Source organism: Littorina saxatilis, linkage group LG7 (genome assembly GCF_037325665.1).
Source record: "Littorina saxatilis isolate snail1 linkage group LG7, US_GU_Lsax_2.0, whole genome shotgun sequence".
Lineage (NCBI taxonomy): Eukaryota > Metazoa > Mollusca > Gastropoda > Littorinimorpha > Littorinidae > Littorina > Littorina saxatilis.
In genome coordinates, this window is record NC_090251.1 from 2,438,541 (window position 1) to 2,465,403 (window position 26,863).

A 26,863-nucleotide genomic window follows, 5' to 3' on the forward strand; every position below is an offset into this window, starting at 1 on the left:
GATTTGGTCAATTTTGCACTGGCCCACCTGCCCTTAATAAGGATATTGGGCGATAATTTGTGCATAATGACTTCTCGCCTTTCTTGTAAACTGGGGTAACATGTGCCACTTTCCAAGCCTTTGGAAATCTACCTTCGACTAATGATCTACTAAACAGTTTTGAAAGTGGATCAGAGACAACGTCTACGGCTGCTTTAAGAATCTTGTTATGAACAAGATCGGGACCAACTGCCTTGTTTTGGTCAAGGGATTTAATAATTCCAGAAACCATGTCAGTAGTAATAATAAGTGGAGGAGCGGATCCTGGGTGCTCTGACAGGGTTGGAAAAGGATCATCTTCATCATCAATACAGGATTGGTTAATAAAAAATGTATTAACTACTTCTGCTTTCTCCTTATGAGAATAACAAATAATTCCGTTATTGTCAATTGGTGGAATTTCTGACTGTGATAGGCCTTTCTTGGTCATGAAATTATTTACTAACTTCCACCAATCTTTGTTACCAAAATGTATTTGCGAAATTATTCTATCGTCCAATTCAATATCATATTCTTCTTTTCTTTTACGAATTTTGTCTACTAAAATGTTTTGAATGCGTCTGAATAACGCCCAACACCACATAGAGAATAACGCCCAACACCACATAGAGAATAACGCCCAACACCACATAGAATCTAAACGTTTAGCTAAACTGTGTATTATTTGTTTTTTCCTTATCAACTTTTTAATTCCCTCGGTTATCCATGGGGCATATCGTTCATTTATCACAACTGTTTTTACAGGCATACAGTGCTTGGCAGCAGTCATTAGTATATCCGTAAATGATTCGACTGCTGCATCCAGTGGTTCTAAGTTAACAACCTCAGGCCAATCTAGATTTTGCAAATCATCTACAAATTTCCCAATATTGAGTTTTGAATAATTATAAATGGTGCGCTTGAATGAACGTTTTAAATTAACTGTTTTCTTTATTTTAACATACGGACAAGAATGGTCACTGCAAACTGGAGGGAAAATATCAACTGCATCTATCATGTCTGGACATGGGGTTAATATCAAGTCAATAAGAGTAGATGAATGTTCTGTAATTCGTGTTGGTTCTGTCACGATTTGAAACAAACTATTAACATTTAATAATCGTTGAAGGTGAGGCGGAGGGTTGTTCATACAATCAGCATTAAAATCGCCAAGTATTATCAATTTATGTGGTGTCCTTGATGCTGACTGAATTGATTCATCAATCAAGTCCCAGTAATTTACATTAGCATCTGGTGGTCTATAAAAAGTACCAACAAGAAGGGTCTCCTGGTCGATTTTGGTTTCCACCCATACCGCCTCTAGAGAAGGTATGCTCAAATCGTATCTGGGTTTGCATATCAAATTACTCTTCACATACACCGCCACACCCCCATGAGCATCACCAGGCCTATCGCATCTTACTGGTGGATGAAAACCATTCAGAGTAATATCTTCATTATCAACATCTGTGGACAACCACGTTTCTGAAACAGTAATAATATCGAAACGTCCTAATTCGGCCTGCAAATGAAATATTTTGTTCTTAAGACTTCGCACATTAATATGAACAATAGATATGATTTGTTCTCCTGGTCCAGGGTTTGGTTCCACATCCCCACAAAGCATCAACAAACACAAACATATGAAACAAAAAAGCATGTTCACAAACATCAATGTACTGACGAGGACATTAGAAAAGTTCGTCTTATTTTTCAAACCGTTATTACAACATCGACTTCGACGACTCAAATGGTGTGAAAAACTGGCATCGTTTAATATCAAGAACAATAAGAGGGCTAGCGACAAGCCTCTTGACCCGTACAACAAAAGAACTAGACATGAATTAACATTTCTGATATTCATAAAATAAAGTTTATGCGTCGATAGTTTGACTGCGACACCGGAGTAGCCCCCAATCCTGGCCCTGAACTGTTGAAGACTACATCCACTCATTACGTCACAGCTCTTTGCAAGATTTCAAACCAGTCAGAGGCCAGGAGGTGGTACCACGTCAGTCCCGCGCTCAGAATGATACAACCGGGAAAAACTAATTCATATTCAATGCTACAATAGTGGATGACTGAGAAAGGAAAAGAGAATAACAACATCTTCTGACAGTGTCTCAAGATGAGAGTGAAATAAGAATAAAATAACAAGACAATCACCACAAACAACACCAACAAAGAGAACAAGAAAATGATTGATCGGAAAAATGTAAACAAGTACGAAACAAATCAAAAAATAATAATTATAAATAAACGCTTCAAACGAAACCTTTTAGGCATATGGCCATTGGCTCTCTCTCATTTCAACATACCAGGAAACAAGACAGGGGGGGGGGGGGGGGAGTTGAAACAGGCGAGCACGCGGACTGGAGTGACATCTTTCTGTTTTGGTTACTGATATGGCCTGTTTTTACACACTTCGTGGTCGGCTGGGCGTTAAGCAAACAAACAAACAAACAAACAATCACCACACCACACTTGTTATAAACATTACCCAGACACAATCATCACACACCATTTGTTGTAAATCGTTATTTAGATCACCACACCACACTTGTTATAAACATTACCCAGACACAATCATCACACACCATTTGTTGTAAATCGTTATTTAGATCACCACACCACACTTTTATTAAAACGTTACCAAGATCACCTCACCACACTTGTAAAACGTTACCCAGATCACCACACCACACTTGTAGCAAAACGTTACCCAGATCACCCAGATCACCACAAAAAATTGTAGTAAAACGTTACCCAGACACAATCTCCACACAACGGCCATGGATTGCTTTGACAGAGTGATCAGCACACAGAACCCCTGTACACCGTATCCAAGCTGCAGCCACTCACTTTGACAGAGTGATCAGCACACATAACCCCTGTACATAATAATAATAATAATAATAATAATAATAATAATAATAATAATAATAATAATAATAATAAAGATAGCTTATATAGCGCCGCTTCACAAATTTAACTATGCTCTTAGCGCTGTACATCGAGATATAACAATTTCAATAATATAAATACAAAGATGATATTATAATAATACACATTTACAAATATCACTCACGTGCATACATCCTCGTGCACACCACGCGCATACACACTCCCACTCATTAACAAGTGCTTCCATTTCCCTGCCACTGAGATGTTCATATACCCCCCTGGACAAGCTCACACCATGTCCGTCTCCTCTCTGGACTGTACATACACTCAGCAAGAAAAAGAAAGACTAAATGCAAATTTCATACAGAACCCTATAGCTCAATCAAAGCTGAAGCAACTATACAAAAAAGACACATTCAAACAACAAATCTAACTTCACCTCTAACAGTCTATAAAGATGGCAAGGACAATTTACAAGGATTCGCGAAAAAGGTGCGTTTTAAGGGAACTGCGGAAAGAGTCCTTAGAAGCAGAATGGCGAACGGAGGAAGGGAGAGAATTCCAGACAATGGCAGCCGCAGAAGCAAACGAGCGATTTCCAAAAGAAGGCAAGCTTCGCTCGAGAGTTTCCAGTTTGCGACTGTCAGCGCGTGAGCGGAGGTTGTAGTCAGAGGGATTGTCATATGTGACGAGCAGTTCCTTGAGGTATTTAGGGCCATCTTCAAATTTGGCAGAGAAACAGATACAAGCAAGCTTGTATCTGATACGAGCGGACACGGGAAGCCAATGAAGGGAACGAAGAAGTGGTGTGACATGATCAAACTTCTTAGAACGATATATCAATTTGGCGGCAGAGTTTTGTACCTTTTGGAGTGACTCGACAAGTTTTTGATCACAGCCATCGTATCCAAGCTGCAGCCACTCACTTTGACAGAGTGATCAACACACAAAACCCATGTACACCGTATCCAAGCTGCAGCCACTCACTTTGACAGAGTGATCAGCACACAGAACCCCTGTACACCGTATACAAGCTGCAGCCACTCACTTTGATAGAGTGATCAGCACACAAAAAACCTGTACACCGTAACCAAGCTGCAGCCACTCACTTTGACAGAATGATCAGCACACAAAACCCCTGTACACCGTAACCAAGCTGCAGCCAATCACTTTGACAGAGTTATCAGCACACAGAACCCCTGTACACCGTAACCAAGCTGCAGCCACTCACTTTGAGAGAGTTATCAGCACACAAAACCCCTGTACACCATAACCTAGCTGCAGTCACTCACTTTGACAAAGTTATCAGCACACAAAAACCCTGTACACCGTAACCAAGTTGCAGCCACTCACTTTGAGAGAGTTATCAGCACACAAAACCCCTGTACACCATAACCAAGCTGCAGTCACTCACTTTGACAGAGTTATCAGCACACAGAACCCCTGTACACCGCAACCAAACTGCAGCCACTCACTTTGACAGAGTTATCAGCACACAGAACCCCTGTACACCATAACCAAGCTGCAGCCACTCACTTTGACAGAGTTATTAGCACACAGAACCCCTGTACACCGTATCCAAGCTGCAGCCACTCACTTTGACAGAGTAATCAGCACACATAACCCCTGTACACCATAACCAAGCTGCAGCCACTCACTTTGACAGAGTTATCAGCACACAGAACCCCTGTACACCATAACCAAGCTGCAGCCACTCACTTTGACAGAGTTGTCAGCACACAGAACCCCTGTACACCATAACCAAGCTGCAGCCACTCACTTTGACAGAGTTATCAGCACACAGAACCCCTGTACACCATACCCAAGCTGCAGCCACTCACTTAGAGTTATCAACACACAGAACCCCTGTACACCATAACCAAGCTGCAGCCACTCACTTTGACAGAGATATCAGCACACAGAACCCCTGTACACCATAACCAAGCTGCAGCCACTCACTTTGACAGAGTTATCAGCACACAGAACCCATGTACACTATAACCAAGCTGCAGCCACTCACTTTGACAGAGTTATCAGCACACATAACCCCTGTACACCATAACCAAGCTGCAGCCACTCACTTTGACAGAGTTATCAGCACACATAACCCCTGTACAGCATAACCAAGCTGCAGCCACTCACTTTGACAGAGTTATCAGCACACAGAACCCCTGTACACCATAACCAAGCTGCAGCCACTCACTTTGACAGAGTTATCAGCACACAGAACCCCTGTACACCATAACCAAGCTGCAGCCACTCACTTAGATCGAAGCATGCAATCCTACTTACCAATGCTTGCCCACCCTTATCTGCTTACTTTTCAACGAAACAAGACATAGATATACACTGTATGCCCTTGTACACAACGAAATCAGTCTCTGAACTGAGACTGTGTTAGTGTGTGTGTTTGTTTGTTTGCTTAACGCCCAGTCCACCACGAAGGGTTATATCAGGGCGGTGTTGCTTTGACATTTAACGTGCGCCACACACAAGACAGAAGTAAAACATGTAAAATATTGTTTGGTTTAATTCAGCGTTTCGACGGTTGAAAGTGAACCATGCCGTCCAAAAACGCCATTTTTGAAGGGTAGCTGCGGCCAAGGACCGATGACGTTATACCCGGATATTACTCAGATCAAAGAAACATATTTTTGATCAGAACAAAGGCAGATCTTCAAATACACGTATGTTTCTAAACAAAAACATTGATGTTTTTGTTTTGTTTTCCAAAATGTTAATCAATGAATGAACTAGTGATAACAAACATGGTATCTGTGTGTTTTATGTTTGTACACATACTTTCTTATTTACATTAGGTGCAGAAAAAGTCATTATGTTAAATTTTACATTATACAAAAAGACTTGAATTTATCATACGTGAAACTATAGTGTTGTGTCTGCTGGTGTCAAAAACGGATGTTTAACATCTGGGCTATACCACTGAAAAGATACCCTTTACTTTTTGTTTTCACACACACACGCACTCACACACACATACACACGCACACAGAGACACACACGCACCTGTGCGAGGTAAGGATGAGAGTGCGCCCCCCTGACCGGACCGAGGACAGCACGTCCCACAGATGGCGTCTCGCGCCGGGGTCAAGGCCGGCGGAGGGCTCGTCCAGCAGGATGACGGAAGGGTCTCCGATCAGCGATACCGCTGTGCTCAGCTTGCGCTTCATCCCCCCGCTCAGGTTGCCCGCCTGGTGGTCAGCAGTCAGTGTTATGCGTTAGTTGTTTGACCACAGTGAGACATTTGACACAGAGCGAGACAGTCAGTGTTATCTATCTATACATATAATAAAAGAGAGTGTCTGTCTGTGTGTGTGTGTGTCTGTGGTCGCCATACCTCTGAGATGGCAAGAGGCAGGAACAAGATAGTGTGCACGTACACTCCCTAGGTGCCGCAGATGTGCACCTGGGTTTTAGTTTCTTGATTCATTGTTTCCTTTCTCAGATTATGGACCTCCCATTTATTGAATACAGCCTATATGGTGCAAGACCAGTTCAGTGCCTACTGTTCACCTGTAGCAAGCACATCATGCCAGTGATATTAGAGACTCGCTATTGCTCCTATGAGGGGAAGAAATGAAGAATGAAAAATTAACTGGACAGTTCCGGACATTTCTAGAAGGTAAGGGAGATAACTCTTTTTTGTCTGTGGTCGCCATACCTCTGAGATGGCAAGAAGCAGGAACGAGATAGTGTGCACGTACACTCCCTAGGTGCCGCAGATGTGCACCTGGGTTTTAGTTTCTTGATTCATTGTTTCCTTTCTCAGATTATTGAATACAGCTATATGGTGCAAGACCAGTTCAGTGCCTACTGTTCACCTGTAGCAAGCACATCATGCCAGTGATATTAGAGACTCGCTATTGCTCCTATGAGGGGAAGAAATGAAGAAAGAAAAATTAACTAGACAGTTCCGGAAATTTCTAGAAGGTAAGGGAGATAACTCTTTTTTTGTATCCAAACAAAGGAGGTAAAGCTAATGATAATGGGATAGCGAGCGTCTTAAATTGCTACAGGGCTCCGCTTACTCCCGGGCGAAGCCGGGCTTAACTGCTAGTAGTTTATACGTTAGTTGTTTGAACACTGTGAGACATCCGTCGCGATATAACCTTGAATGGTTGAAAACGACGTTAAACACCAAATAAAGAAATAAAGAAAAAACAGTGAGACATTTGACACAGAGCGAGACAGTCAGTGTTATGTGTTAGTTGTTTGAACACAGTGAGACATTTGACACAGAGCGAGACAGTCAGTGTTATGCGTTAGTTGTATGTTTGTCCACAGACTTTTATTCGGCGCCACGCAAACATCTTGATATGCACCAGACCAGAGATACACGCGTACTTGCTACAGATCTCTGACCAGACGCGTGAAACCGCAACGCGAATATCACTTGCGAAACGAAAGGCAGGTACCCATTCTGTTCGTAAACTGAATAATTGTCAGTTATCACATACGTCAACAGTCAACTGCAAAATATCGTGCATGCGGAATATGAACTTGTGCATGTATGCCGTGCCCAAACATCGTATGTCTTAGAATGTTTCTTCTTTCTCGGTAACGCTGCAAACTGATAGCCGCCATCTTGAAATCAAAGTTATCGTAACGACAACAGTGCGTATCGGTAGGGATAGGCAGCTCAGTCTAACTTTATCGTAGGACAGTGCCTACGATAGGCGTTATCGGTGGTTCATGAATTCCACGATAGGGGGTTATCGGAAGTTTTCTGTTTCTCGTACCCACAAAACCCCTGTCGGACTCTTCCTGAATATGGGCCCAGGTGTATCAACAAATGAAAACGGAGACAGCTTGGCACGTTATTAACAGCTATCGTGTTTTCAGTGTGGCGATAGGGTCTGATATTTTGACGAGAACAAGTATAATACGCCGAGTCAAAATATCTGATCCTATCACTACGCTGAAAACACGATAGCGTTCATATTGCTATTCTGACGGTACGCTAGGTACAGGGTCATAAACTAGCAAAAAGTAAGTTTTTGCTTTGATGCAGCTGTTTTCTGACAAGACAGGGCAGACGAAATTTCTTCGCACGTGTCAGTGCGCATATACACGTATCTGCCCTCTGGCAGCAAAACATCACTCTTCGACTCGGCGTATTATACTTGTTCTCGTTAAAGTATCCGACCCTTTTGCTTCGCGCACGATATCGTTTAAAATGCTATTCTGACCTAGGTACAGGGTTTTAAACATTCACAATGTAACTGTAAGTTTTTGCTTCGATGCATCTGTTTTCAGACGAGAGCAAACGAAGCTTCTTCCGCATGTGTTAGTGCGCATTGACACTTATCTGCCCTCTGGCGGCTAAACTACGGCAACACCAGACTTGGCAAAGCGGTGTCATTACAGTGTGTTTCTAAAGTGTGGATTTGTTTGTGTGTCATTAAAGTGTGTTTCTAAAGTGTGGATTTGTTTGTGTCATTAAAGCGTGTTTCTAAAGTGTGGATTTGTTTGTGTGTCATTAAAGCGTGTTTCTAAAGTGTGGATTTGTTTGTGTGTCATTAAAGCGTGTTTCTAAAGTGTGGATTTGTTTGTGTGTCATTAAAGTGTGTTTCTAAAGTGTGGATTTGTTTGTGTGTCATTAAAGTGTGTTTCTAAAGTGTGGATTTGTTTGTGTGTCATTAAAGTGTGTTTCTAAAGTGTGGATTTGTTTGTGTGTCATTAAAGTGTGTTTCTAAAGTGTGGATTTGTTTGTGTGTCATTAAAGTGTGTTTCTAAAGTGTGGATTTGTTTGTGTGTCATTAAAGTGTGTTTCTAAAGTGTGGATTTGTTTGTGTGTCATTGAAGTGTGTTTCTAAAGTGTGGCTTTGTTTGTGTGTCATTGAAGTGTGTTTCTAAAGTGTGGATTTGTTTGTGTGTCATTGAAGTGTGTTTCTAAAGTGTGGATTTGTTTGTGTCATTAAAGCGTGTTTCTAAAGTGTGGATTTGTTTGTGTGTCATTGAAGTGTGTTTCTAAAGTGTGGATTTGTTTGTGTCATTAAAGTGTGTTTCTAAAGTGTGGATTTGTTTGTGTGTCATTAAAGTGTGTTTCTAAAGTGTGGATTTGTTTGTGTGTCATTAAAGCGTGTTTCTAAAGTGTGGATTTGTCACAATGATGTTACCTGCACTAATAGGTTGACTGTTGTGTTTTCATGTTGTTTAAACCAAGACAGGTGTGTGAACTCACTCGCTTGGCGCCGTGCGAGCCGAGCTCAAGGATATTAAGGAATGACGTGACGCATTCCTGCAGGTGTGAATGGGGGATGCCGCGCAGCCTCCCGAACATGGACAGTGTCTCCTCGCACGTCATGTGTTCGATCAGCGGGTCTGTCTGCGGGCAGTACCCCATGCTGCGCTGGACCTGAACAATATAAAATACACAATACATAAGACAAAACTACACGGTATTTTATTTTTTTTACACAAAAAAAGACATTTTACACAGATCGAGACAGTGAGAGACATCCGAGACATCCGAGACGTTCTTCCAGCGGTCGAGGTTATCAATGACTGTCCAGATCTGTGTCAAATATATCATTTGTGTCAAGTATACAAGTAGAATTAATGTATAGTTAGCGAGAACTCCTTATATTTTCTTCAAGATTAAACGCACACAAGCATGCACACTGTTTTGTTGTCCAGCCAGCAGCATGAACATGAGTTTTTGGTCGACTTGAGCTAAAAGGAGACAAATCCAGTGTTCGGTAGATACACATCACATTAGCACAATCTTGGGAATTAGCCCTGATATTGCGGCTAAGATTTTTTTTTACTCATCTAACAAGAAAAGCGATTGCTTAGACGACTCTCCTTCGCCATTTTCCAGTGACCCCATTTCGTAGACCCCTTACCCTCCGCCCCAAAATAAGACGTACTCCCTCCCCTTGAGGTCCCTCGTAACCCAATAGAAGACTCCCTCTCCTTGAGGTCCCTCGTAACCCAATAGAAGACTCCCTCTCCTTGAGGACTCTCGTAACCCGATAGAAGACGCCCTCCCCTTGAGGTCCCTCGTAACCATATAGAAGACTCCCTCCCCTTGAGGTCCCTCGTAACCCGATAGAAGACTCCCTCCCCTTGAGGTCCCTCGTAACCCGGTACAAGACTCCCTCCCCTTGAGGTCCCTCGTAACCCGATACAAGAATCCCTCCCCTTGAGGTCCCTCGTAACCCGATAGAAGACTCCCTACCCTTGAGGTCCCTCGTAACCCAATAGAAGACTCCCTCCCTTCTTACCCCATTACCCCGACAATCCTACCCAATAGAAGACTCCGTCCCCTTAAGGTCCCTCGTAACCCGATAGAAGACTCCCTCCCTTCTTACCCCATCCCCCGACAATCCTACCCGATAGAAGACTCCCTCCCTTCTTACCCCATCCCCCGATCATCCTACCCGATCGAAGACTCCCTCCCTTCTTACCCCGTCCCCCGATCATCCTACCCGATAGAAGACTCCCTCCCTTCTTACCCCGTCCCCCGACAATCCTACCCGATAGAAGACTCCCTCCCCTCTTACCCCGTCCCCCGATCATCCTACCCGATAGAAGACTCCCTCTCTTCTTACCCCGTCCCCCGATCATCCTACCCGATAGAAGACTCCCTCCCTTCTTACCCCGTCCCCCGATCATCCTACCCGATAGAAGGCTCCCTCCCTTCTTACCCCGTCCCCCGATCATCCTACCCGATAGAAGACTCCCTCCCTTCTTACCCCGTCCCCCAAGAATCCTACCCAATAGAAGACTCCCTCCCTTCTTACCCCGTCCCCCGACAATCCTACCCGATAGAAGGGTATTCAGCTGGTATTTCCTTGTTTTCACAACCTATTTTATTCACGTTTTTATTACTTAGTTAGTGGAAGAATCGTTTGTAATGTATGTTTGATGGTGTATGCGTTTAATTAAGCGTTGCTGACTATGAATGTAGATGTAAAGGCTTGTATAACTGTGTTTTAATTTTAAATGTGTCAAGCGCAAAGAGCATAATTGTAAAGTTATGATGTTGCGCTATATAAATGCTCATTTATTTTTATTATTGTTACAGAAGACTCCCTCCCTTTTTACCCCGTCCCCCGATCATCCTACCCAATAGAAGACTCCCTCCCTTTTAAGACCCCCATCCTCCGATCATCCTACCCAATAGAAGGCTCCCTCCCTTTTAAGAACCCCATCCCCCGATCATCCTACCCAATAGAAGACTCCCTCCCTTTTAAGAACCCCATCCCCCGATCATCCTACCCAATAGAAGACTCCCTCCCTTTTTACCCCGTCCCCCGATCATCCTACCCAATAGAAGACTCCCTCCCTTTTAAGACCCCCATCCTCCGATCATCCTACCCAATAGAAGGCTCCCTCCCTTTTAAGAACCCCATCCCCCGATCATCCTACCCAATAGAAGACTCCCTCCCTTTTAAGAACCCCATCCCCCGATCATCCTACCCAATAGAAGACTCCCTCCCTTTTTACCCCGTCCCCCGATCATCCTACCCAATAGAAGACTCCCTCCCTTTTAAGAACCCCATCCCCCGATCATCATACCCAATAGAAGACTCCCTCCCTTTCAAGACCCCCATCCCCCGATCATCCTACCCAATAGAAGACTCCCTCCCTTTCAAGAACCCCATCCCCCGATCATCCTACCCAATAGAAGACTCCCTCCCTTTCAAGAACCCCATCCCCCGATCATCCTACCCAATAGAAGACTCCCTCCCTTTCAAGAACCCCATCCCCCGATCATCCTACCCAATAGTAGACTCCCTCCCTTTTTACCCCATCCCCCGATCATCCTACCCAATAGAAGACTCCCTCCCTTTTAAGACCCCCATCCCCCGATCATCCTACCCGATAGAAGACTCCGTCCCTTTCAAGAACCCCATCCTCCGATTATCTTACCCAATAGAAGACTCCCTCCCTTTTAAGAACCCCATCCCCCGATCATCCTACCCAATAGAAGACTCCCTCCCTTTTAAGAACCCCATCCCCCGATCATCCTACCCAATAGAAGACTCCCTCCCTTTCAAGACCCCCATCCCCCGATTAGACCCACAGCTCTTTCCAGACACAGTTTTCTCAGATGTTCTATTCATAAACTCAGTTTACCCACATTTAAAAAAACATAATTCAAGGCATAATTTTGTCCGATTTTTTTTTTTTTTTTTTTTGGGGGGGGGGAGGGGGGCGGGTGTCTTTACAGGAGGTCTCCACTGTAAATCCTCCCCCCCATCTCCAACCACCCCCACCCCCCCAAAAAAATTTAAATAAATTGAAAAATGCTGTTCCAGCTTCACAAAATAATGTTCAAAAGAATATTCATGTCTGACTATTTAACACAAAGAAACCAACATTTTCTTTACCAAATCAATGTGTAGCTGGCCAAGAAAAAATATGGGTACTTAGGCATTTGCGTGACCTCATTTCTGACACTATGACATCATATAACCAATTCAGTGCCCCATATGGCTTTTTGACCAATCAGGACGGATTCTAGGTGACCCTCGAAATGTTATAACGTTCAGGCAGGGACCCCTTTTGTTTATCAAGCTAAAAATGAACAAGACAAAGTACAAATTTAAATCAGCAATATCAGTGTGATTTATTCTAAAGAATGACACTTCAAATGCTGTCAGATAATACTCTCTTTATCTAAAAAATACCGAAAAGCGAGTTTTGTCGGTGGGTGCTTTACGGAACAGCGAGGCACCGCCCATCCTCTGAGTGTGCAATGCCGAATCGCTCACTTGAAATCTAAAATTATCAAAGCCTTCGGAAAATCAAGTGAAATTGGGTCACTCGCTTTACGTCAAATGTATCTTTACGTCATTTCCCATCCGTCTGGAGTCGGTTCTAAATCTGTCGCTCTCTGTTCAACAAGAAAAAGCGAAGCAACCGAAACGCATGTTCAACATGGTTTGTTGTTTGTCAAACGCATTTGACCTGTGAATATTCATCACGTAAGGTATGTTACTCTGATTGGCTGACCCAGGTCACGAGAATTATTTGACTGACAGGCATAATCAGGTAGGAGCGCTCCAGTTCCCATTGCGGCTGTTCTGTCTAATTCGCGGGGTCGCTTCGAAATTTCTTTTGGTCGAATTAAACGGTAATAAAACCGTTATTTCCAATATGCTGACTGTTAGCAAATGATAAACAAGAAGGGCAAAGCCCATACGACTCACATGCTTGACCTTGACCTTTACATGACCTTGACCTTCAGGGTCAAGGTCAAATAACTAAACCTAGCAATGACATCATACACTAAGAACTGCTTTACACATTTTTCCTACCAAAATACATGTAACCTCAAGGTCATGCAACACAAAGCTGTTAATTTAAGACATAGGAAGTACAATGGTGCTTATTGGCTCTTTCTACCATGAGATATGGTCACTTTTAGTGGTTCACTACCTTATTTTGGTCACATTTCATAAGGGTCAAAGTGACCTTGACCTTGATCATATGTGACCAAATGTGTCTCATGATGAAAGCATAACATGTGCCCCACATAATTTTTAAGTTTGAAACAGTTATCTTCCATAGTTCAGGGTCAAGGTCACTTCAAAATATGTATACAATCCAACTTTGAAGAGCTCCTGTGACCTTGACCTTGTAGCAAGGTAAACCAAACTGGTATCAAAAGATGGGGCTTACTTTGCCCAATATATCATATATAGGTGAGGTATTCAATCTCAAAAACTTCAGAGAAAATGGGAAAAATGTGAAAAATAGCTGTTTTTTAGACAACATTTATGGCCCCTGCGACCTTGACCTTGAAGCAAGGTCAAGATGCTATGTATGTTTTTTGGGGCCTTGTCATCATACACCATCTTGCCAAATTTGGTACTGATAGACTGAATAGTGTCCAAGAAATATCCAACGTTAAAGTTTTCCGGACGGACGGACGGACGGACGACTCCGGTGAGTACATAGACTCACTTTTGCTTCGCATGTGAGTCAAAAACGCTGGCGCTGGACCCGAGTACTCTTCAGAATGGCTCGCTCCCCCAGTATGAAAGTTTTTGTCTTGTGCACGTGGATTTAAAAAAAAAATTAAATTTATTTTACACAATTGAAAAAATTATTACAGTAAAATAAAACATTAAAACGTTCATAATAAACAATAGTAAACAAGAATTAAAAAAAAAAAATTAGACCGCTCATGCCGGGAATCGAACCCGGATCACTTTGGCCATAGTCGGACGCGCTTTCCATCACGCCATTGGCAGTGAACTCAAATGACTAGACTGCTAACGTTGCTGCTTCATAAAATTAGGTCGCGCAGTGGCACACGCACGCACGCACGCAAAGCCTGGTTGTCGCTGGCTGACTGGGCGGTTCTATGAGCCCATGAGCGATACGCATGCTTTCCATGACGCACGCGTTCGGCTGTTCTATCAGCTCAATGGCTGGCTGTCGCTCCGATTGAATTCGTCCAACCGTCAAGAACTTTTGTGTTTTTTGGGGCATTTAGGTCCCAGGTAACATTATGAAGTTTTAATACGATCAATCGGACCTATTATCAAGTTAGTGTATCAACTTTTGAACGAACTGCGCCCAGTAGTTTCCCAGCAATAAGCTGTTAAGTCGAGACAGACAGACAGATACACAGACACACAATTAAAGTCTGCAGGACCCTAGTACTGCGTACTCGGGGATAACAGACATGTCCCACAAACGATATCAGCATTCGCCTAAAAGGCTCATGCTTGATATCTTTTTTCTCGACATGTCTGTTATTATGAGTTATTTCTAATATGCTGACTGTTAGCAAATGATAACAAGACATGTCGAGAAAAAAAGATATCAAGCATGAGCCTTTTAGGCGAATGCTGATATCGTTTGTGAGACATGTCTGTTATCATTTGCTAACAGTCAGCATATTAGAAATAACTGATAATAACAGACATGTCTGGTATTAAGATATAAAATTAGTACTCGGTAAACGTATTTTGTCTTTACGTTATTTTCAAATTTTAACGATGTTGAGTTATTTCAGCATTTGTTTCGCTTTTCTGTGATTTTAGCTAATACATTTTTTTTATATATATATATATAAATAAGCTCCGCCAACGTTTTGTAACATATTTTCAAAAAAGTAAAAATTTCATTTTTTGACCATTGTGATTTTTGCGATTTTTGTCATTTTCGGGGCACATTATTTCACCACATTACAAAGACACAGCTTAGAAAAAATATCGAGGTATACACTATGTGTATGTCGGTGTATTCAGAACATTTTGAATTTCTACAAGAAAAATTGCAAGCGCTGCGTCGACGCAACACTGACCAACAACGCAAAACAGCAAATAACGCCAAATAACGGAAACTTTGAACGTCAATATCTCTGAAACTATTTGTCATACACCCTTGAGAATTCGCAACCTTCTTAGTTAGCATGCCGACTACACGCGGAAAACACATTGCATACTTGAAGTAATTTTGAAAAAATTAGTGGACCTACCTACCAATAGTCTTACTATAAGACTAACATCACCAGACATTACCAATGGCATCATAGGTTAATGAGGTCAAGTCTTCTACAGTGAAACCCGGCTATATTGAAGTGGCACGGGACCCGGGAAGACCTTCAATATAGCCGGAACTTCAATTTAGGCAATTCTCGGTTATATTGAATTTCCCTCCTGGTTCCTTCAGAAATTCAATATAACCGAACTTTTTTCACTATACGTTCTTATTTCCGTGTCCACACATTGCGTTTGATGTGAGATATATTCCCATTAATCTTTCACCTGTTGGCTGTTGTTCTTCGAGCCTCCTTGCTTTTTTACATTTAGTCAAGTTTTGACTAAATGTTTTAACATAGAGGGGGAATCGAAACGAGGGTCGTGGTGTATGTGTGTGTGTCTGTCTGTCTGTGCGTGTGTGTGTGTAGAGCGATTCAGACCAAACTACTGGACCGATCTTTATGAAATTTGACATGAGAGTTCCTGGGTATGATATCCCCAAACATGTTTTTCATTTTTTTGATAAATGTCTTTGATGACGTCATATCCGGCTTTTTGTGAAAGTTGAGGCGGCACTGTCACGCTCTCATTTTTCAACTAAATTGGTTGAAATTTTGGTCAAGTAGTCTTCGACGAAGCCCGGACTTCGGTATTACATTTCAGCTTGGTGGCTCATCTTATTCTCCATCATTTTCTGATTCCAGAAACATATAAATATGTTATATTTGGATTAAAATCAAGCTCTGAAAATTAAATATATAAAAATTATTATCAAAATTACATTTTCGAAATCAATTTAAAAACACTTTCATCTTATTCCTTGTCGGTTCCTGATTCCAAAAACATATAGATATGATATGTTTGGATTAAAAACACGCTAAGAAAGTTAAAACAAAGAGAGGTACAGAAAAGCCTGCAATCCTTCTTCGCGCAACTACTACCCCGCTCTTCTTGTCAATTTCACTGTCTTTGCCGTGAGCGGTGGACTGACGATGCTACGAGTATACGGTCTTGCTGCGTTGCATTGCGTTCAGTTTCATTCTGTGAGTTCGACAGCTACTTGACTAAATGTTGTAGTTTCGCCTTACGCGACTTGTTCAGGGTTAGGCTAACCCTAACCCTAACCCTAACCCTAACCCTAAGACTGTTCAATGTTTCTTTTTCTTTCATAATCTTGGTCACACAGCCTGCCGAAATTCCATATTCCTCAGCTACTTCCTTTCTTTTTTTTTGCAGCCAGTTTTCAGCTTCTGAATAAGCTCGATTTTTCTTTTAATTGTCAGACTCACCCTTTCTACATTTAGTCAAGTTTTTACTAAATGTTTTAACATCTTCTTCTTCTTTTTCTGCGTTCGTGGGCTGAAACTCCCCCGTACACTCGTGCTTTTTTGCACGAGTGGAATTTTACGTGTATGACCGTTTTTTACCCCGCCATTTAGGCAGCCATACGCCGTTTTCGGAGGAATGTTTTAACATAGAGGGGGGAATCGAGACGAGGGTCGTGGTGTATGTGTGTGTGTCTGTGTGTGTGTGTAGAGCGATTCAGAGTAAACTACTGGACCGATCTTCATGACATTTTTCATGAGAGTTCCTGAGTGAGATATCCCCTGAGAGTTTTTTCATTTTTTCGATAAATGTCTTTGATGACGTCATATCCGGCATTTTGTAAAAGTTGAGGCGGCACTGTCACACCCTCATTTTTCAATATTGAAATTTTGGCCAAGCAATCTTCGACGAAGGCCGGACTTTGGTATTGCATTTCAGCTTGGAGGCTTACAAATTACTTAATGACTTTGGTCATTAAAAATCTGAATTGTAAGTAATGTTTTTATATAAAACGATCCAAGATTACGTTTATCGTATTCTTCATCATTTTCTGATTCCAAAAACATATAAATATGTTATATTCGTATTAAAAACAAGCTCTGAAAATTAAAAATATAAAACTTGTTATTAAAATTAAATTTCCGAAATAGATTTAAAAACAATTTCATCTTATTCCTTGTCCGTTCCTGATTCCAAAAACATATAGATATGATATGTTTGGATTAAAAACACGTACAGAGAGTTAAGAAGAATAGAGATATAGAAAAGCGTGCTATCCTCCTCAGCGCAACCGCTACCGTGCTTTTCTGGATTGTTAATTTCACTGCCTTTGCCACGAGCGGTGGACAGACGATGCTACGAGTGTACGGTCTTGCGGAAAAAATGCAATGCGTTCAGTTTCATTCTGTGAGTTCGACTGAGCTTGACTAAATGTTGTATTTTTGCCTTACGCGACTTGTTTGTTTTGCAGCCATTTTTGCTAGTGTATAAAGGGAAACTACTCGCATGAACAAGAGAAATTAAGTCGGGGAGATCTACGCACCACAAGACTACATGGCGTAGCTGTCAGAGGCCCGCGGCATTGTTTGACTGTAATTGTTATCAGAGACCTCCTGACTCGAAAGTTGATGCTGATCTGGTCTCTCCCCTTCCTCAACTGATTGCGCTGACAGAGGCGTGTCATATCATTCGGCGCCCGCGCAGTCATTGTTCTTAAAAATAAAAAGTTAAACAAATCTTTGGAGCAAACATTTAATATAGCCAGGTAAAAACGTCCCGTGTGCTGAATTTTTGTTTCAATATAGCCGGGATTTCAATATAGCCGACTTCAATGTAGCCAACAGTTTTTAACAAAGAAAAAGTAGAGCTTCAGCCGGGACCTGACAAATTCTTCAATATAGCCGGGATTTCAATATAGCCTACTTCAATATAGCCGGGTTTCACTGTATTCTTAATAGCTCAGAGGATATTTTCCATGGTAAAAATCTTTTTCCAGTAAACATTTTCATGCTGTGAATCTGAATTTTGATGAAACAAACCAAATTCGGTCATTTCTGCTAATCATCAATTGTGTGAAATTTGGAGGCTTTTGCTTAAAAAAAACAACAACAACAGAAAACCTCAACGCAAAGTTTTTACAAGGATGACACAGCTTGGACCCCAAATTGTGAGAGGGGTCAACCAAACATGGATCATGTCGGAAAATGATCAAAACCAAAGAGTTCAACGTTTCAAAGCTCTAGCTTCAAAAATGCCTGAAATAACGTCAATGTTAGGTTATTATCTATGAATCGAATATGACCCCCTGTGACCCCAAAACTTGACGAGGTCGCATCGGGATATTATCCTATAATTCACTGTTACAAATTCTTGTCTGAAAAAATAACAATATCACTGGCCGTTACACACACACACACACACACACACACACACGTGCGCGCACGCACACACACACACATACATACACACACACACACACACACACACACACACACACACACACACACACACACACATACACACACACCAGGCGGAGCTGACTGTTGACGCTGTAGTTGTTGACGAAGGCTTCACCCTTGGTTATGAAGACTTCGCCCGTCAGCATCTTGAATGTGGTGGACTTGCCCGCCCCGTTCTGCCCCAGCAGCCCGAAACACCCCTTCTCCTCTACTCCAAAACTCAGCTTGTCCACAGCCCGGTAAGACCCGTACGTCTTGCATATGTCCTGGATTCATACAAGGTTTTAGTGAGATTTTTTTAAAAATTGTTTTAAGTAAATCAATTTAAAGGTCCTCGTCTACATTTTCTCACAGAAAATGACATTTGACAGCTAAAATGTTGAGTCTAGTCACTAACACTTTCAAAAAAACACCCCCCTCCGATCAGAGATGACGGAGCCAGGGTATCTGTTTGAAAATTCATTGTAGTAATTTAGCATAGTAGGATATCCTTATTTGGAACCGGAAGTTTTCAAAGTGCTCAACCACCCAGAATTCCTAGCGGCGAGCAGCCGCTTCCTTGACGAAAGTTCGCTGGTAAGTTCTTTTATCAATTATGCAATACATTCTTGTCGTATATGACTTTTAAGTGGCTGCAAACAAGGCTTCATAATGCAACAAAACAGTTTCAAGCAATGTGTTTGCTCTGTTCACGTACTGTGTTCATCATTCGTCGACATGAAATCTTAGCTGAGTTGTCGCATTTCAGGGATCCTCTCAAAAGTCAATGTTACGCTTGCAGCATTGCACATTACGGGACTATATGTTTTATGGCGGTTTACAAAGAGGCTCTGCTGAATGATTCGGTTCAGGAATTAAGGATTCATCATGAAAATAAAGCAAAAGCACAGGCCTAACGCAAACTGAATGTTTCGAGAGGCATATAGTTCCGACACAGTGGCATACGTACACTGACAATGAAATCTAACACGCTTGCAATCGATCTAAATTTGTATTTCTGCACACAAAAACATTTCGACTACAAAATAAGGAGCTGAATCGTATTTTTCAACAAGAGTCTTTGACCTTGATTTGTGTGCTTTCATTTTTAATGGGGTTACAGACTACTACCCGCAACATCGATGTCAGAATCGCCATTGATTTTCCTGTAAGACTAACAACTACAGATCCAATTGAAGATCAAAGATATAGATTCTTCGCGAATCTTCGAATGCAGCTGGTTTTTACTTTTGTATTTCTTAGGTCTATGTGTGTGCAGTGTGTGTGTTTGTGTGTGTGTGTGTGTAAAATGTGCGTGCGTGTGTCTGTAGATATGTGTGTGTATGTGTGTGTGTGTATACATTTTTATCGCATCAAAATGGTGAAATCTGCATGTTATGCGGCAAAAACGAAATGTTCCAGCTCTGAGGTGTTTGATCGGCAAAAATGTTCTAGCTCTGAGCAACAGTTGAAAATGTTCCGACTCAGAGCAAATGTGACCGGGTGTATCTCATTCTGCATTTAAAGCAAATGTTTAAAAAACAAAAAATGAATAAAGAAAGTAATAAAGAAATATTGAGTTCAAAAAAGTTGCCGATAGGTCAGTTTACATTTTGGGTCCAATTTATTGAAAAAGTTTTGTTCCCATTACCTTTTTGATTGTATGTTGTCTCAGCTATGTGAACAGCTCAGATCATGGGTCAATAAAGTGTTACACAGATGGTCAAAATTAAAGTACAAGATATTGCACTGGAAGTGGAACTACACTGTTGCTTAGTGTCTGTATGAAGCTACAAGGTGAAAATAGAAAAAGAAAAACACGATTCTTGACTTTGATGGGCTTTTTCTGCTCGTAAGCACACATTCTTCTACTCATCACAGCATGCCCCATTATTGAGTTTAAAACACCTAATTAAATTTGTTTTGAATAAAACTCACAATTTTACAATAAGAATTTAGAGACCTGAATCAATTAGGTATATCCTACTTAGTTTGACTTTTGCAAAACTAAGTAATTACACATTTAATTGAATCAGTCAGACAGACGGAGACATAGAGAGACAGACAGAGGGCAAACAGAAATCTGAGAAAGAAACCCCTTTAAAAATGTTACCATGTTTGAAATGAAACATCGCAAGGTGAAGCCATAATTCATCACCTTTCAGTATGACGTCATGAGCGTGTTCCACACTTGAAATGACGTGTTTTTATCATGTTGTCAGCTGCACGGAGCTTGGAAGTATAATTTCCATTCAACGATCCGAGTTTGTTAAGTTTTAGCCTATTTTCAACGTCAAACACCATGAAACTATATATATTTGGAATCAGAAAATGGTAAGGAATAGATAGAAGTTGTTTTTAAGTGTCTTTTTTCATAAATAAAGATAGTGGTTATTTATCGGTTTTCTTCATTTTTAAGCATAATTATCAATACAAAACAACAAAACTATATAGTTTTAGATACAGGACGCAATAGGGAATACACCAATATAAATTTTTTGTTTCAAATATTAATTTTTAAAAATTTGAAAAAATTACATATTTCGAACAAACATTTCAATAACAAAACTTTAAGTGACCAAACTGAAATGCAATCCCATAATCCGGCCTAGATCTGAGATTGTGTGATAAGAAATTCGATCAAATTGATGAAAAACTGTAACTGTGAAAGTGCTGCCTCGACCTTTTGGCAAACGGTAAAATATGACGTCATCAAACTGTCCTATCAATAAACGGAAAAACCTTCTATGAGAAAATCCAGTCAAAAATATCCATATCAAATTTCATAAAGATCCACTCCGTAGTTTTTGAGATATGATCTGCAGTGTGAAAAAACGCCCATAACGCCCAAAACGCAAACTCATTTGTCATGATTTGGTCGTGTTCTGCTGATACTATAATGTTTTTCTTTCCTAAACCACACTATAATAGTAGCCTTTCCCAATGTCTATGCTAAAACTGACTTGTCTGTGTTGTCAATGATTTTGCTACAGTGTGAGAACACAATCTCACGCCCATAACGCTGTGACACGAAAACTCATTTGGTCGTGTTCTGGCGATACTGCAATGTTTTTCTTTCTTAAAACACACTATAATAGTAGCCCGTCCCAATTGCAATGCTAAAAATGACTGGAATGTGTTGTCAATGATTTTCTGCGAGAATGCGATCTATCTCTTTGTCGCAAAGATCGTGTGACACGAAAGTTATGAGCGGAAGACAAATCTGCTGAGTGCAATTACGTTTCAGAAGATAGTTGGTTAAAACAGTTTATCACTCAGACACGCAAAGGAACACTATAACTTTATTATTCAGGCCATATTTGCTTTCCTTTGTCATGTATGAAAGTACTGGCCTTGGTTGAAGAAAGTGACCTGTCGCTGTGCAACAAATTTGTCGCCATTTTCCGCCGTGTTTTGTAAATAAAACGTGTTTACTACCCACACATACAAAACGATGCTGTTGGTTCTTTTTATTTTCTTATTGTTTGATTCATGCTTAGCAGTTTAGTATGCTTTGTTTTCCTTTCAATTCAATGGATGGCTATAAAATAAGCATTTAAATGTGAAGGTGTTAAAATTACCCATGATCTGAGCTGTTCACCTATATAAAGTTAAAGTGATATTTGGGTTTTTGGTTTGTTTGTTTTTAGCTAAATGCAACTTGCAAGTAATGGAATATGGAATATGTGAGATGTGGAAACAGCACGAAACGAGAAGACAGCATCATCAAAGCATACTTACATTGTCAAAAAGAACACCAAGGAGAAACTTTTGAAGTGTACAGCCGTTTCCTTTGTCAAAATGAAGCCAACAACTTTTTGATTATCAAGTGAAACCAGACGAAAGGGTAGAACATGTGTATCTTGATGCTGAGGGTTGCTTAACTAGGAAAAAAATCTACATCTGAAAATGAATGGTTCACAACCATGTTCTCTACATACAGAACAAAATTATTTCAGTGAAGAGTTGGTTAATATCCTATCAAAGAGTTTTCGATTTTGAAACAAAAAGGTGATGCTGATGCGTGTGTCAAGTTTTTGAGAAATAACTACTGCGATTCATTTGCACTTGACATCATTTCTTTCAAACTCTTCCAAACTGTACGATGGCTTAATCTGGAGTTTAAATTAACTATGAGGTACACATCTGATGTGAAAAAATCTTGGACCTATGGTTATAAGCTCTTCCAGGGGATGTTTTTGTATTTCATGGGTGGATACAAACACACTAACCATTATAATACAGATGTCTGTTAAAGGCACTGTAAGCCTCCCGTAAACCATCACAGATACTGTCAGGCTCTTACACAGAGTACAAACACCATTTCATTTAAACACTCACCGCTTGAGAACATTCTAGGTGCCCTCCGTAAAGAGCAAGCAATTTTCAAAGAATTTATTTTTGCGTGGTTTATTTTACCTCTGAGCCATCGTGAACCCGTGTAATCCAGTTTCCTTTTTTTTCACATTTTAACCGTCAGTTTGTGATTTCAATGCGAATCTCTGTAAGCTTATCTGCAATAGCACGTTATTGTGTACCTTTGAATCTGAAATTAGCAATGACACATGAAATTTTGAAATTAATGGTCGAATGACAAGAAACACACCATTTTAAAGAGATCAAAATTCTGAGCACATAGCAATTTGTTTTATTTAAATCGGCGCAGTAGTTCTCGAGATATGGTCATTTTAGTTTAGAAATTTTGGGCGTCATTTGAGGACAAAGCTAGTAGCTAATTACATGATTCCTGTGGCAATGACATGACATTTTGAAATTAATGGTTGAATGACAAGAAACACACCACTTTAAAGAGATTAACATTCTGAGCAGATAGCAATTTGTTTTATTTAAATCGGTGCAGTAGTTCTCGAGATATGGTCATTTTAGTTCGAAATCACTTTGCTTTGAGCGAGCCGAGATCGCAACCTCTTCAGGCTTTTGATCGACCGAGTTTCGCATTTTTCGGGTCCAGTTTTTCGCAGCATAATCGTTGGGAATAAGTCATTTCTCGCTTGATTCTTTTGATTTTTGGCTTAAATGAAACAGAAGTTAATGTTTTATAAACTGCACTTTAACCGTGTATGCCGATGGAAGTTTTCAGACCAAATTTTAGTGAAACTCACACGAGTAATATTCACCGATATGCTGATGGAGATGTAGCTTCCGGTGGTTCGCGTTTTTTTGGTATGGGAAAGATGTAAGGCTTTCTCTGATTGGTTGCAAAATATCACAGCCCTCCAATGAAAATTACGGTATTCCGAGCAGTTTGAAATGAATTGGTCGTCTGCTAAGAGTGACGCGAAAATGGCCGCGAGAGGCAGTGAAGACGAACACGCACTTTCACACTCAAAATATTCCAAAACATCTTTTATTAATTTCATACAGTAAACTTTGTTTTTGAATCATTTCTTTATTCATTCCTTTTTTATTTGATACATATGTGGCTCACAAACATCAATTATGCCAATTATTTTTCACTCAAAGTGAAAAAAAAGTGCCTTTTCAATGTGTCCTCAGTTGACGCTGGGCGATGTGGCAATGCTACTGAAATGCAACATTGAAATGGCTGCGAACTAGAGCAGTGGCGGTTAACGGTTCAGAGGAACTGGCGCCAGGCAGCGTCGTCTGCTACGAGCACCACGACCTTGCGTGGCCCTGCTTCCGGGCTATCTTTTTTTAAATTTTCAAAACTTCGTATTGTTCTGATCTTGTCTTGATGAAAAAAAAAATTCTTTTAATTTTATGATTTAAGAATGTTTGTGTAACAAGCTGTCAATTTATTATTTAGATTTCAAAAGTTAGGTCAGCAGCGCAAAAAAACCCACCGTGCGATTGTCTGCTAGACAATCCGCAAAATTAATTCTTTGAAAATTGCTAGCTCTTTACGTAGAGCACCTAGGATGTTCCCGTTCGGTGAGCATTCAAATGGAAGGGTGTTTGTACTGTGTGTAAAAGCCTGACAGTATCTGTGATGGTTTACGGGAGGCTTACTGTGCCTTTAAGCTGCGATGACATATGGTGACGTCATCAATTTTGCATGCCCTGACGTTCACATGTTGCAACGTTTTCACAGACAGAAAAAGCTGAGTGCCAAAAACCAGAGCTAATGTTGTTGAACGTTGACAATTTGTGACAAATCGTACAAACGGTGTGTAGATGATACAAAGATGGTGCAGGGATTCGGTTCAAACTTTGGGGAGGTTGACTTTTACGGTCATGTACGTATGTACGGTTTGGATTATCTGCTAGCGTAAGTAGATAATTTGAAAATATAAAATGCATCTGGCGGCCGTAATTGATATGTACATGTATTTTGCTAATATCTACTTCCTCTAGCAGAGAATCAAAATTACACATACATACACGGTGACATATATATGCCTCGGCCTTTAACACCATTATCCCCCAAAAACTCCATGACAAGCTCCTCCTCTTTGACCTTGCCCCTTCCCTCTGCCTGTGGCTCCTTGACTTCCTCCTTCAGCGCCCCCAGACAGTCAAGGTCAACGGCCTCCTCTCCAAGACGCTGGTCCTGAGCACCGGAGCACCCCAGGGGTGCGTCCTCTCACCGCTGCTCTACTGCCTCTTCACCAACGACTGCGTCGCCTCTCATGACTCAGTTCAGCTGGTGAAGTTCGCTGACGACACCACAGCCGAAGGTCTCATCACCGGCGGTGATGAGACCGTGTACCGCCAGGAGGTCGACTGTCTGGTGTCGTGGTGCGACAACAACAATCTCCTGCTGAACGCCACCAAGACCAAGGAGATGGTGGTGGACTTTCGCAGAAAAAAAGGCCCTGTGGCTCCACTGATCATCAACGGCGATCCCATCGAGATGGTGGACTTTTTCAAGTTCTTAGGCACCACCATCTCCAACGACCTGTGCTGGGATGATAACGTTGACGCCATCGTCAAGCGAGCGCGGCAACGCCTCTACTTCTTGCGCCAGCTCAAGAAGTTCCGCCTCAGCCAGGTCATCCTGGTCCAGTTCTACAGGGCCGTGGTGGAGAGCATCTTGACATTCTCCATCACAGTGTGGTACGGCAACACCTCCCAGCTGCTCAAGAACAAGCTGGAGCGTGTGGTGCGCACTGCTAGCAGGATCGTCGGCTGTGAGCTGCCCTCCCTAGCATCCCTCTATGCCAAGCGCATGCTGTCCAGAGCCCAGAAAATTGTGGCTGACGAGTCCCACCCTGGCCATCTCCTCTTCGAGCGCCTGCCCTCAGGTCGTCGATTCCGATCCCTGGGGGCACGCACTCGACGTCTCCAGACCTCTTTCTTCCCCCAAGCTGTTTCCTCCCTTAACGCATCCCATCCCTCAGTTGGGCAGCTTCGCAGTCGGTGATCCTGCTGGCGGTGAGCTCACCACATCCTGTGACTCAGTGTTAGGTGGTGGTGGTGGTGGTGGTGGTGGGGAGGGGGGGGGGGTTGAGTGGGACTTTGATGTGTGATTTTTATTTTTTTTCTATATTTTTAGCTGCATTATTTTAGTCATTCATGAGTGGGTGGGTGGAGGGGATGGGCTAGTTCTAACTATGCATTAGATTATAAAATTGTATTCTGTGTAGACCCTTCCACCAGCATCTTAGACCACTCTTTGTACCTTTTCTTTTAATAGATCTATGATTGTCATTTGTTTTACCTCATGTCTGCCCTGCGTGTGATGGTGTGATCGTGACTGCTGTAGTGTGGGCGTGTGTGTGTTGGTGTGTATGTCAGTGAATGTGTGGGCGTGTGTGTGTGTGTGTCAGTGTGTGTTTGGGTGTGTGTGTGTGCGTGATTTTACCAACACTACGCTAAATTCCTTGTGCTTTAAATGGTTTTTTAATGTCACTTGGCTCAATAAATACTGTATTCTGTATTCTGTATTCTGACCCTCCACCACGGAATGAGTCGCATGTCACCTTTGCATGATTTTCATATTTTTACATTTTCCTAAAGAGTTTTTTATGTTCTATCCAGTGGTGAAACCCGTTTTAGAAAAGAGCGAAAACTGTTTGAGTTATAAGCCTGTGACTAAGGTGAACCTCACACTGTTACCAGACACTCCCCGGACTTATTTTAAGCCTAGCGCAGAACCGCGCGAGGTGACATGCGACTCATTTCGTGTTGGTGGGTCACATATATATATATAATGATGTAAACCAACTGTTGCGGTGATACCCTCCTCACTGCCAGGTTCGAATAAGTAATAGTATGTACCTTGAT

General features: G+C 41.5%; 1 protein-coding gene across 2 annotated transcripts in view; it reads right to left on the minus strand.

Annotated features, from left to right (window-relative positions):
• LOC138970456 (phospholipid-transporting ATPase ABCA3-like) overlaps positions 1-26,863 on the minus strand; it is an 86,615-nt gene that overhangs the window by 7,254 nt on the left and 52,498 nt on the right. The window contains exons 8-10 of one of the 2 annotated variants that reach the window (XM_070342908.1): positions 18,745-18,942; positions 9,128-9,301; positions 5,950-6,134 (exon numbers count right to left, since the gene is read on the minus strand). In XM_070342908.1, coding sequence (XP_070199009.1) covers positions 5,950-6,134; positions 9,128-9,301; positions 18,745-18,942 — 557 coding nt within the window. The remainder of the gene's footprint in view (positions 1-5,949; positions 6,135-9,127; positions 9,302-18,744; positions 18,943-26,863) is intronic. The other variant, XM_070342909.1, reaches the window with a different exon arrangement.